Source organism: Cyprinodon variegatus, unplaced genomic scaffold, assembly GCF_000732505.1.
Source record: "Cyprinodon variegatus isolate N-32 unplaced genomic scaffold, C_variegatus-1.0 Scaffold1058, whole genome shotgun sequence".
Classification (NCBI taxonomy): domain Eukaryota; kingdom Metazoa; phylum Chordata; class Actinopteri; order Cyprinodontiformes; family Cyprinodontidae; genus Cyprinodon; species Cyprinodon variegatus.
The window spans coordinates 107,968-119,617 of record NW_015151511.1 but is presented as its reverse complement, the minus strand read 5'-3'; the positions used below and the strand labels follow the sequence as shown (position 1 = coordinate 119,617).

At 43.1% G+C, this 11,650-nt stretch overlaps 2 protein-coding genes across 2 annotated transcripts in view; both read left to right on the top strand.

Moving 5' to 3' along the window:
* Positions 1 to 7,506, top strand: part of LOC107101143 (protein NLRC3-like) — a 21,026-nt gene extending 13,520 nt beyond the window's left edge. Inside the window, exons 3-6 of the mRNA XM_015399932.1 lie at positions 1,755 to 3,549; positions 4,967 to 5,140; positions 7,169 to 7,318; positions 7,494 to 7,506. Of these exons, the coding sequence (XP_015255418.1) occupies positions 1,755 to 3,549; positions 4,967 to 5,140; positions 7,169 to 7,318; positions 7,494 to 7,506 (2,132 nt within the window). The remainder of the gene's footprint in view (positions 1 to 1,754; positions 3,550 to 4,966; positions 5,141 to 7,168; positions 7,319 to 7,493) is intronic.
* Positions 7,507 to 7,632: 126 nt separating this feature from the next.
* LOC107101142 (protein NLRC3-like) overlaps positions 7,633 to 11,650 on the top strand; it is a 14,231-nt gene continuing 10,213 nt past the window's right edge. Inside the window, exons 1-2 of the mRNA XM_015399931.1 lie at positions 7,633 to 9,419; positions 11,017 to 11,190. Coding sequence (XP_015255417.1) covers positions 7,633 to 9,419; positions 11,017 to 11,190 — 1,961 coding nt within the window. The remainder of the gene's footprint in view (positions 9,420 to 11,016; positions 11,191 to 11,650) is intronic.

Below are 11,650 nucleotides of genomic sequence, written 5' to 3'. Positions count from 1 at the left end.
TAAATAATTATTATAATGAATAGTTAAAGTGAATAAAGTGTTTATAAACAATAATTATACACTTTTTCATAGTAACATAAAAAGTAAGGCGGGCTACAATGCTACAGCATTTTGGTGTTTGGGATTTTGTTCCAGAATAGCCTCTGTCAGGCTTAGAACTGAAAGATCCAGTATTCAAGGCAGACAATTAGATTTCTTAGAACGTTTATTGGAAACAGAATCTGGGTGGGCGGCGTCGGCGTCTAAGGCAGGAATAACTGATCTTATAGTTCAGTCTGAGTCCAGAGATAGAGGATTGTTCAGGCCGGCTGGCTGCCAAGGGAGTCCCAGACGCTGATGTAAAGGAGGTCAGAGGACAGGCAGGAGATCAGAACCAAGCAGACGGATGTAGGCAGGATGATCCAGATGGAGAAGCCAAAGCCGATATCACTGGCGTGGTAGATTGTCAGAGCCAGGAGGTCAGAGATCGCTGAAGGAGAATCCAAGATGGAGTCAGGTCACAGTTCCAGGTTCCGTACACAATTGGGCTGACAGGTTGGATGAGTGCAGGCAGGACTCAGCGGTTGGGAAATGGTTCTTGTTCAGTACACAAGCTGGCAGAGATCAGGCAGGAATCAGAAGACAGGGCAGGCAAACAGATCAGATGGGAAAAGGCAGGCTCAGAGGTCGAGAGGCAGAACAAGTCAGGTAACATCAGGTAATCAGAATGCAGCAATGTTAAATCAGTCTAACCATCCGCTGGAAATAATCTGGCACTGATGAGTGGTCTGAAGGCTGGTTAAATAGTGACTAATGCAGGTGGATCAGGTGAGTGGGTAATGAGAACAGAACCCCGCCCCTAAGGGCAGATCCCAGACTGATCAGGATGATCTATGTGAAAACTCTTAATTCTTTATCCAAGATAAACCTGGCAGAAATACAGACATTTCCTCTGGGCCGTACCCCTCCAAGTCCACCAAGTATTAGATCCCCTGGATACAGAGATCAGTTCCAACCATTTGCAGTTCCAGTTTTTACTTCCTGGGCCTGGATTATTCACCTCTGCTATTTCAGCTCAACTACATACAATCAGTTGAGCTTCCTTAGATAGAAAACAGTGGACATGTCCCTGTATATAGTCTTTATTAAATTTAAATCTGCTTGCTCTCAGTCCTCAGTGCCAGATTATTTAAACCTTTGGTGAGGGTTCTCTAGCATACCTGATGTTGTTCCGATGGCCTGATCCTGACCAGTTCTTTCTTCGGACTTTTGAGCCTTCCTGTTTCTGTTTCGGATTTGTTTGCCTGACCTGTCTTTAGACTCCTGCTGGTTTCTGCCTGTGGAATGAACCTAGATCTGCTTCCTTCCAGCTCCTGGAACTCTCTTGGTGGTGTTCATAGCGGGTTGTTGTTAGCCATCTGGCTGGATTGCACTTCTATTTCTGGGCAAGGACTGAACTCTAAAACCAGGTTAGTGACTCACACACTTGTAATCATCCTCTGTCAGATTTACGTGGTCACTAGGAACCTGAGTTTCTCTCTATAGAGATTCCTGCCTTAGACACCCTAGCTGCTGAGTTGCAGATCTGACGTCTATTAAGAAACCCTTTTGTGAATTTTTGTGCCTCAAATTCCCGGTCCTCAGTTCTGAGTCTTGACATTATGTTATTTTATTCCAGGTTTATCTGTATTCTGCCCTTCCTACAGCTGGCATAGATGCCATTTTTTTTTCTTTATGGGGACAGATTTCTCACCAGTTGTTTCTGTTTTTGACAGATGTGAAGATGTCCAATCCATCTGATCTTCCAACCACATCTGGTCAAGCTGCACTGCAGTTCGACTTTCACAGTATGTTCAGTTCTGTGAAGGAGGGCTGGTTGGAGAAGCGTTGTGTTGAGTTTTCATGTTACATTGATCCAGAGCTGTTCATCATGGACAGGCATCAGCATAAATCCACAGCCTCTCAAAAATCTAGACCAGTCGAAGTCAGCACCATGTTCCAACATCTTTCCAGAGGAGGTCAATGCAGCAAAACAGTGGTGACCAAAGGCGAAGCTGGCATTGGCAAGTCCTTCCTTGTGGAGAGGTTTATGCTGGACTGGGCCGAAGGTCGAGCAGGTCAAGAATTTCATCTGGTTTTTCCTTTTGATGCTCGCCAGCTGGGTTTATGTAGAGGAAAGAGTTTCAGGCTAGCAGAGCTAATTCACACGTGTGTTCCAGAAATGGCATCTATTACAGAGGAAATGTTTAATGAAATCTTTACAGACCTACAAGACGTCCAACACACTATTGATGAAAGAAAGAAATTTAAGCTTCTGTTTGTTATCGATGGTCTGGATCAGAATCTCCTTGAACTTGATTTTACCGGCCGAACACGAAAGCCGGATATCCGAAAGTCAACCAGAGTAGAAGTGCTTCTGACTAATCTCATCATGAAGAAACTGCTTCCTTCTGCTTGTCTCTGGATTATCACACAATCTGCAGCAGCCAATCAGATCCCTGCTAAGTGTGTTGACATGGTAACGGAGCTCAGAGGGTTCACTAACCTGAAGAGAGACAAGTTCTTTAGGAAGAGATTCACAGATGAAGAGAAGTCCAACAGGATCATCTCCCACATAAACACATCGCAAGGCCTCCATATCCTGTGCTACATCCCATTCTTCTGCTGGATCACTGCTACTGTTCTGGAGGAGTTCTTGGAGGCCAGAGAGGGAGAAGAGCTGCCAAACACCCTGACAGAGATGTACGCAGAGTTTCTGATGGCTCAGATCAACCACACAGAGAAGAAGTATGCTCCGGAAAAGTGCATCAAATCTTTGGCCAAACTAGCCTTTCAGAACATCCTGAAAGATCAAACAGTGTTCACCGAGGAAGACTTAAGGAGATGTGGCCTTACGGGTGGAACTGCATTGTTCTATTCCAGGTTGTTTAAAAAGATCTTTAAGGTGTTTCCTGGAAAGAAGTCAGAGGAGGAACAGATGTTCTGCTTTGCTCATTCCAGCATTCAGAAGTTTCTTGCTGCTGTTCATGTGATTATTTCACTGATCACCTACAACAGAAATGTTATGCATGTGTCATGGTTTAACACTGATGATTGGCCCCAATTATTCAGCAGAATATCTGCAACAAAGGTTCACAGGAGGGCGTTGAAAAGAGCCCTGAAAAGCCCAAATGGAAAGCTAAACCTGGTCCTACGGTTCATCATGGGTCTTTCTCTGCAAACAACCCAGGTCCGTATGGCTGGCCTGCTGACACCAACAGGAAATGTCACATGGTCTAACAACGAAACAAGTAAATACATCAAGAGGAAAATCAGACGGAGTAAATCACCAGAAAAAATGATAACCATGCTGCACTGTCTGAATGAGCTGAAGGATGATTCTATCGGGGAGGAGATAGAATATGTCCTGAGATCAGGAAGTCTACTCACAGACAGCCAATGGTCCGCCCTGAACTTCATCCTACTGTCCTCAGAAAACCACCCAATTGAGTTTGACCTGAAGAAGTACTGTGCTTCAGACGGGGTTCTGCTGCAGCTCCTGCCTGTTCTGAAGGCCTCCAGCAAAGCACTGTGAGTCAACCAGAAATATTTTCTCTATCAAATCAAGAGGGAATAATTTAAATAGATTAATGACAATAATACTACATTATAAATACGACTTTTAAAGTAGGTTTCAAAACACTATAACAAAAATCATCAGCACTAAAAAATACTAAAAACAGGACAGTGCAATCAGGGAAGGTCTGGAACAGGAGAGGTTTTAGTCTTGATTCAAGACTAAAACCAATCAAGACGTATGCATGTTCTCCCCATGCATACGTGAGTTCTCACCACATACTCCGGCTTCTTTTACTTTATCTAAATGTTCTAATTGCCTTAGGTGTGAGTGTGTGTGTGTACAGTAGCAGCCATTAGAAATCCCCCAACCTTCCTTGATGTGCCCTTGGCAGGTCCTTGACTGGTTCCCATAAGATTCCTTTTAAAAGCACCGATCTTTGTACTAAAATATTCTGTCAGGTCCATCATCTCCTGGTCAGACCCTGTAATTCAGAGAAAGGGTGGAGTCGGAGTGAAAAAAAATGCACGCCCAGGAGTAGGCCAGTGTCTGAAAGTTGGAGGGGATTTTGCTGGGAGTTGCAGGCGAGTAGAATGCCATTCGGCTGGCGTTTGACTAGGAAGGGCTGTTTTGAACGGCTGCTCATAGACTGCCAGGTGTAGGCACTGGCATGACAGCGATTCCAACAAGGACTAAGCGGGAGAAGATGGGTGGATGGGTAACAGAAGGCAATGAATTCCAGAGTTTCATTTATTTGGGGGGGGGGGATTAAGCAAGCCGATGAATTCTGACAAAGAACATGACATGCAAATTGAAACTGACGAACGGGTTCACCCCTTTGGAATGGGGAACGTTTGGCTTATTTGTTAGCCTGCAATGCCCCGTACCTGTCTATGTCTCTGAAAGGGGGGTCGTTAATGGGAATTGTGGGCCTGGCTGAATAGGCGAGGTTTTCTGCTCTCTTGTATGGTTGTTGGAATTGAGTCCACCTCCTCTGTTTAAGGTTGGTTTTTCTTTCTTAACATAGATGGGTTCCTTTTCGCCCCTCTCAAACCACCTGTCTCCTTTGTCCAAAATGTCTACATTCTGCCCCTCCAAAGAATATCCTTTGTCCATCAGGTGTAGATGTACCGCAGAGTCTTGTCCAGAGGAGGGTGCTCTTCTGTGTTAGGCCATGCATCTGTGGAGAGGTTGTTTGGTTTCTGCATACACCACTCTGCTCATATTTGGTCTAAGTCAAGATCCATTCTGCTAATTTATGGCAATGATGCTGGTTTTCAGTTTCTGTTTTTTTTTTTTGATATATATCTAGAATGCACAAGCACATTTTATTAAGACTTATGTACATCTACCTTAAAATTGTTTATTTTTGGAGGAACAACATCAAATGAACCATGATAAGATCCCTAAATTCAGCTCCCTCTTTTTTAGGTTAAAAAGCTGTAAATTATCAGAGGCATCCCTGGAAGTTCTCTCTCAGGTTCTCAGCTCTCATTGCTCCAGTCTGAGAGAACTGGACCTGAGTTACAATGACCTGCAGGATTCAGGAGTGAAGCTGCTCTCTGTTGGACTGCAGACTCCAGACTGTAAACTGGAAACTCTCAGGTATGTTCACCCATCGCAGCCATTTTGATGTTTAAACCTGTTAACATTATCATTTCTTTTTGAGTTATTTCCCTCAAGGAGATTTTTTCTTTTCTTTTTTGTCCTTTTTCATTTTTTTTTAGATCTGCTTCAAACATGTTATAATGTCTAATATCGGCAGAGTAAATCATTTTTGAATGATTTCAATTGATACACTGCCTGGCCAGTGCATAGGCAATTATCTTTCAGCTGGCAAAAAGTTATTTAACCCCAGCTGGTGTAATGACTTGCTTCTCATTTCCTAAACAACCATGTCGAAAGACACATCCCGTGGTCGTGGAAAAGATGTTAGTCTGTTTGAGAAGGGTCAAATCATTGGCATGCGTCAAGCAGAGAAAACTAAGAGATTGCAGAAAATACTAAAACTGGGTTAAGAACTGTCCAACGCATTATTAAAAACTGGAAGGATGGTGGGGACCCATCATCTTCAAGGAAGGAATGTGGCCGGAAAAAAATCATGAATGATTGTGATCAGCGATCACTTAAACGTGTGGTGAGATCAAATGGAAGAAAAACAACAGTAGAACTCAGGGCTATGTTTAATACTGAAAGTAAAAGCATTTCCACACGCACAATGCAAAGGGTACTCAAGGGATTGGGACTGAACAGCTGTGAAGCTGTAAGAAAACCACTAATCAGTGAGGCTAACTGGAAAAAAAGGCTTCAATTTGCTAGGGAGCATAAAGATTGGACTGTGGAGCAATGGAAGAAGGTCATGTGGTCTGATGAGTCCAGATTAACCCTGTTCCTGTCAGGATTTCTGTCTGTGTTTCTGTGTTTGTCTCCCTTCCTCCACCAGGAGGCGCCTGGTTCTGGTCCGCCTCCTCACACACCTGCAGAGGGCGGACAGGGTTTACCTAGAATGCGGTTGTTAATAGGTGAACGGAGAAGTGACTGCTACTCAGATTTCCTGCGGTACTTGATCGTACTTGGTCGTAGTGGAGATGAATCCCTTGCTCAGTGTGAAGTTCAAACGATCTCTTGTGGAAAGTAGATTCAAACCTACAGTTTAAATCCTCAGCTCAGTTTGAAGCTCAGATGATCCTTCCAGGGAGAGAAGGTCAGAAAAATCCAGTTTGCAGGATGACTTCCTGCCGAGAGGCAAAAACAAAAACAGAGAGGTTAAAACTCAGGTAGACAAAAAACTCAGTTTGACTCAGCAAAACTCAGCTTGGCTAGAGCACCGAAAACTTTTTATTTCATTTATGTGCATTTAACTCAAAATAATTATTTGTTTGTTTTGGTTAAGAGAAACAACAGCAGGGAAACCATCATCATTTCTTTAAAGTTCTAAATTCACATTTTCTATTTTTAGTTTAGCAGACTGTAAATTATCAGAAGCATCCCTGGAAGTTCTGTCTCAGGTTCTCAGCTCTCATTGCTCCAGTCTGAGAGAACTGGACCTGAGTTACAACGACCTGCAGGATTCAGGAGTGAAGCTGCTNTCATGTTTTGGGTGTACTATTCCTTTAAATAGTGACCATTGCAGGTGGATCAGGTGAGTGGGTAATGAGAACAGAACCCCGCCCCTAAGGGCAGATCCCAGACTGATCAGGATGATCTATGTGAAAACTCTTAATTCTTTATCCAAGATAAACCTGGCAGAAATACAGACATTTCCTCTGGGCCGTACCCCTCCAAGTCCACCAAGTATTAGATCCCCTGGATACAGAGATCAGTTCCAACCATTTGCAGTTCCAGTTTTTACTTCCTGGGCCTGGATTATTCACCTCTGCTATTTCAGCTCAACTACATACAATCAGTTGAGCTTCCTTAGATAGAAAACAGTGGACATGTCCCTGTATATAGTCTTTATTAAATTTAAATCTGCTTGCTCTCAGTCCTCAGTGCCAGATTATTTAAACCTTTGGTGAGGGTTCTCTAGCATACCTGATGTTGTTCCGATGGCCTGATCCTGACCAGTTCTTTCTTCGGACTTTTGAGCCTTCCTGTTTCTGTTTCGGATTTGTTTGCCTGACCTGTCTTTAGACTCCTGCTGGTTTCTGCCTGTGGAATGAACCTAGATCTGCTTCCTTCCAGCTCCTGGAACTCTCTGGGTGGTGTTCACAGCGGGCTGTTGTTAGCCATCCGGCTGGATTACACTCCTATTTCTGGGCAAGGACTCAACTCTAAAACCAGGTTAGTGACTCACACACTTGTAATCATCCTCTGTCAGATTTACGTGGTCACTAGGAACCTGAGTTTCTCTCTATAGAGATTCCTGCCTTAGACACCCTAGCTGCTGAGTTGCAGATCTGACGTCTATTAAGAAACCCTTTTGTGAATTTTTGTGCCTCAAATTCCCGGTCCTCAGTTCTGAGTCTTGACATTATGTTATTTTATTCCAGGTTTATCTGTATTCTGCCCTTCCTACAGCTGGCATAGATGCCATTTTTTTTTCTTTATGGGGACAGATTTCTCACCAGTTGTTTCTGTTTTTGACAGATGTGAAGATGTCCAATCCATCTGATCTTCCAACCACATCTGGTCAAGCTGCACTGCAGTTCGACTTTCACAGTATGTTCAGTTCTGTGAAGGAGGGCTGGTTGGAGAAGCGTTGTGTTGAGTTTTCATGTTACATTGATCCAGAGCTGTTCATCATGGACAGGCATCAGCATAAATCCACAGCCTCTCAAAAATCTAGACCAGTCGAAGTCAGCACCATGTTCCAACATCTTTCCAGAGGAGGTCAATGCAGCAAAACAGTGGTGACCAAAGGCGAAGCTGGCATTGGCAAGTCCTTCCTTGTGGAGAGGTTTATGCTGGACTGGGCCGAAGGTCGAGCAGGTCAAGAATTTCATCTGGTTTTTCCTTTTGATGCTCGCCAGCTGGGTTTATGTAGAGGAAAGAGTTTCAGGCTAGCAGAGCTAATTCACACGTGTGTTCCAGAAATGGCATCTATTACAGAGGAAATGTTTAATGAAATCTTTACAGACCTACAAGACGTCCAACACACTATTGATGAAAGAAAGAAATTTAAGCTTCTGTTTGTTATCGATGGTCTGGATCAGAATCTCCTTGAACTTGATTTTACCGGCCGAACACGAAAGCCGGATATCCGAAAGTCAACCAGAGTAGAAGTGCTTCTGACTAATCTCATCATGAAGAAACTGCTTCCTTCTGCTTGTCTCTGGATTACCACACAATCTGCAGCAGCCAATCACATCCCTGCTAAGTGTGTTGACATGGTAACGGAGCTCAGAGGGTTCACTAACCTGAAGAGAGACAAGTTCTTTAGGAAGAGATTCACAGATGAAGAGAAGGCCAACAGGATCATCTCCCACATAAACACATCACAAGGCCTCCATATCCTGTGCTACACCCCAGTCTTCTCCTGGATCACTGCTACGGTTCTGGAGGAGTTCTTGGAGGCCAGAGAGGGAGAAGAGCTGCCAAACACCCTGACAGAGATGTACGCAGAGTTTCTGATGGCTCAGATCAACCACACAGAGAAGAAGTATGCTCCGGAAAAGTGCATCAAATCTTTGGCCAAACTAGCCTTTCAGAACATCCTGAAAGATCAAACAGTGTTCACCGAGGAAGACTTAAGGAGATGTGGCCTTACGGGTGGAACTGCATTGTTCTATTCCAGGTTGTTTAAAAAGATCTTTAAGGTGTTTCCTGGAAAGAAGTCAGAGGAGGAACAGATGTTCTGCTTTGCTCATTCCAGCATTCAGAAGTTTCTTGCTGCTGTTCATGTGATTATTTCACTGATCACCTACAACAGAAATGTTATGCATGTGTCATGGTTTAACACTGATGATTGGCCCCAATTATTCAGCAGAATATCTGCAACAAAGGTTCACAGGAGGGCGTTGAAAAGAGCCCTGAAAAGCCCAAATGGAAAGCTAAACCTGGTCCTACGGTTCATCATGGGTCTTTCTCTGCAAACAACCCAGGTCCGTATGGCTGGCCTGCTGACACCAACAGGAAATGTCACATGGTCTAACAACGAAACAAGTAAATACATCAAGAGGAAAATCAGACGGAGTAAATCACCAGAAAAAATGATAACCATGCTGCACTGTCTGAATGAGCTGAAGGATGATTCTATCGGGGAGGAGATAGAATACGTCCTGAGATCAGGAAGTCTACTCACAGACAGCCAATGGTCCGCCCTGAACTTCATCCTACTGTCCTCAGAAAACCACCCAATTGAGTTTGACCTGAAGAAGTACTCTGCTTCAGACAGGGTTCTGCTGCAGCTCCTGCCTGTTCTGAAGGCCTCCAGCAAAGCACTGTGAGTCAACCAGAAATATTTTCTCTATCAAATCAAGAGGGAATAATTTAAATAGATTAATGACAATAATACTACATTATAAATACGACTTTTAAAGTAGGTTTCAAAACACTATAACAAAAATCATCAGCACTAAAAAATACTAAAAACAGGACAGTGCAATCAGGGAAGGTCTGGAACAGGAGAGGTTTTAGTCTTGATTCAAGACTAAAACCAATCAAGACGTATGCATGTTCTCCCCATGCATACGTGAGTTCTCACCACATACTCCGGCTTCTTTTACTTTATCTAAATGTTCTAATTGCCTTAGGTGTGAGTGTGTGTGTGTACAGTAGCAGCCATTAGAAATCCCCCAACCTTCCTTGATGTGCCCTTGGCAGGTCCTTGACTGGTTCCCATAAGATTCCTTTTAAAAGCACCGATCTTTGTACTAAAATATTCTGTCAGGTCCATCATCTCCTGGTCAGACCCTGTAATTCAGAGAAAGGGTGGAGTCGGAGTGAAAAAAAATGCACGCCCAGGAGTAGGCCAGTGTCTGAAAGTTGGAGGGGATTTTGCTGGGAGTTGCAGGCGAGTAGAATGCCATTCGGCTGGCGTTTGACTAGGAAGGGCTGTTTTGAACGGCTGCTCATAGACTGCCAGGTGTAGGCACTGGCATGACAGCGATTCCAACAAGGACTAAGCGGGAGAAGATGGGTGGATGGGTAACAGAAGGCAATGAATTCCAGAGTTTCATTTATTTGGGGGGGGGGGATTAAGCAAGCCGATGAATTCTGACAAAGAACATGACATGCAAATTGAAACTGACGAACGGGTTCACCCCTTTGGAATGGGGAACGTTTGGCTTATTTGTTAGCCTGCAATGCCCCGTACCTGTCTATGTCTCTGAAAGGGGGGTCGTTAATGGGAATTGTGGGCCTGGCTGAATAGGCGAGGTTTTCTGCTCTCTTGTATGGTTGTTGGAATTGAGTCCACCTCCTCTGTTTAAGGTTGGTTTTTCTTTCTTAACATAGATGGGTTCCTTCTCGCACCTCTCAAACCACCTGTCTTCATTGTCCAAAATGTCTACATTCTGCCCCTCCAAAGAATGTCCTTTATCCATAAGGTTTAAATGTTCTGCAGAGTCTTGTCCAGATAGTATAATGGTTTGAAGAAGAAAATAGGCAGAACATGTAATGTTAAGGATGGGGGGTTAATGAAATATCTAGGATGACACCCTCTCCTCTTGACGTGAGGAGATGAAGAGACGGTGGGAGTGACAAAAAAAAAGAGAAACTGTAAACCTGAGAACTATACTTAGTGGTCATATTACTTTAAGGTTTACTAAAGTAGTAATGAAAGATATTTTTCAATAGATTTAATTATTTGTATTGCATAGAAGTTGGATGTTTCATTCTAAGTCAAGTTCCATTCTGCTAATTTATGGCAATGATGCTGGTTTTCATTTTCTGTTTTTTTTTTTTTTTTTATATATCTAGAATGCACAAGCACATTTTATTAAGACTTATGTACATCTACCTTAAAATATTTTCTTTTTGGAGGAACAACATCAAATGAAACATGATAAGATCCCTAAATTCAGCTCCCTCTTTTTTAGGTTAAAAAGCTGTAAATTATCAGAAGCATCCCTGGAAGTTCTCTCTCAGGTTCTCAGCTCTAATTGCTCCAGTCTGAGAGAACTGGACCTGAGTTACAACGACCTGCAGGATTCAGGAGTGAAGCTGCTCTCTGTTGGACTGCAGAGTCCAGACTGTAAACTGGAAACTCTCAGGTATGTTCACCCATCGCAACCATTTTGATATTTAAACCTGTTAACTTTATCATTTCTTTTCAGCCTGGAGGTATTTCCCTCAAGCAGATTTTTTTCTTTTCTTGTTTGTCCTTTTTCATTTTGTTTTAGATCTGCTTCAAACATGTTATAATGTCTAATATCGGCAGAGTAAATTATTTTTAAATGATTTCAATTGATACACTACCTGGCCAATGCACAGGCAATTATCTTTCAGCTGGCAACAAGTTATTTAACCCCAACTGGTGCAATGACTTGCTTCTCATTTCCTAAACAACCATGTGGAAAGACACATCCCGTGGTCGTGGAAAAGATGTTAGTCTGTTTGAGAAGGGTCAAATCATTGGCATGCGTCAAGCAGAGAAAACATCTACTGTAAAGAGATTGCACAACTACTAAAATTGGGTTAAGAACTGTCCAAGGCATTATTAAAAACTGGAAG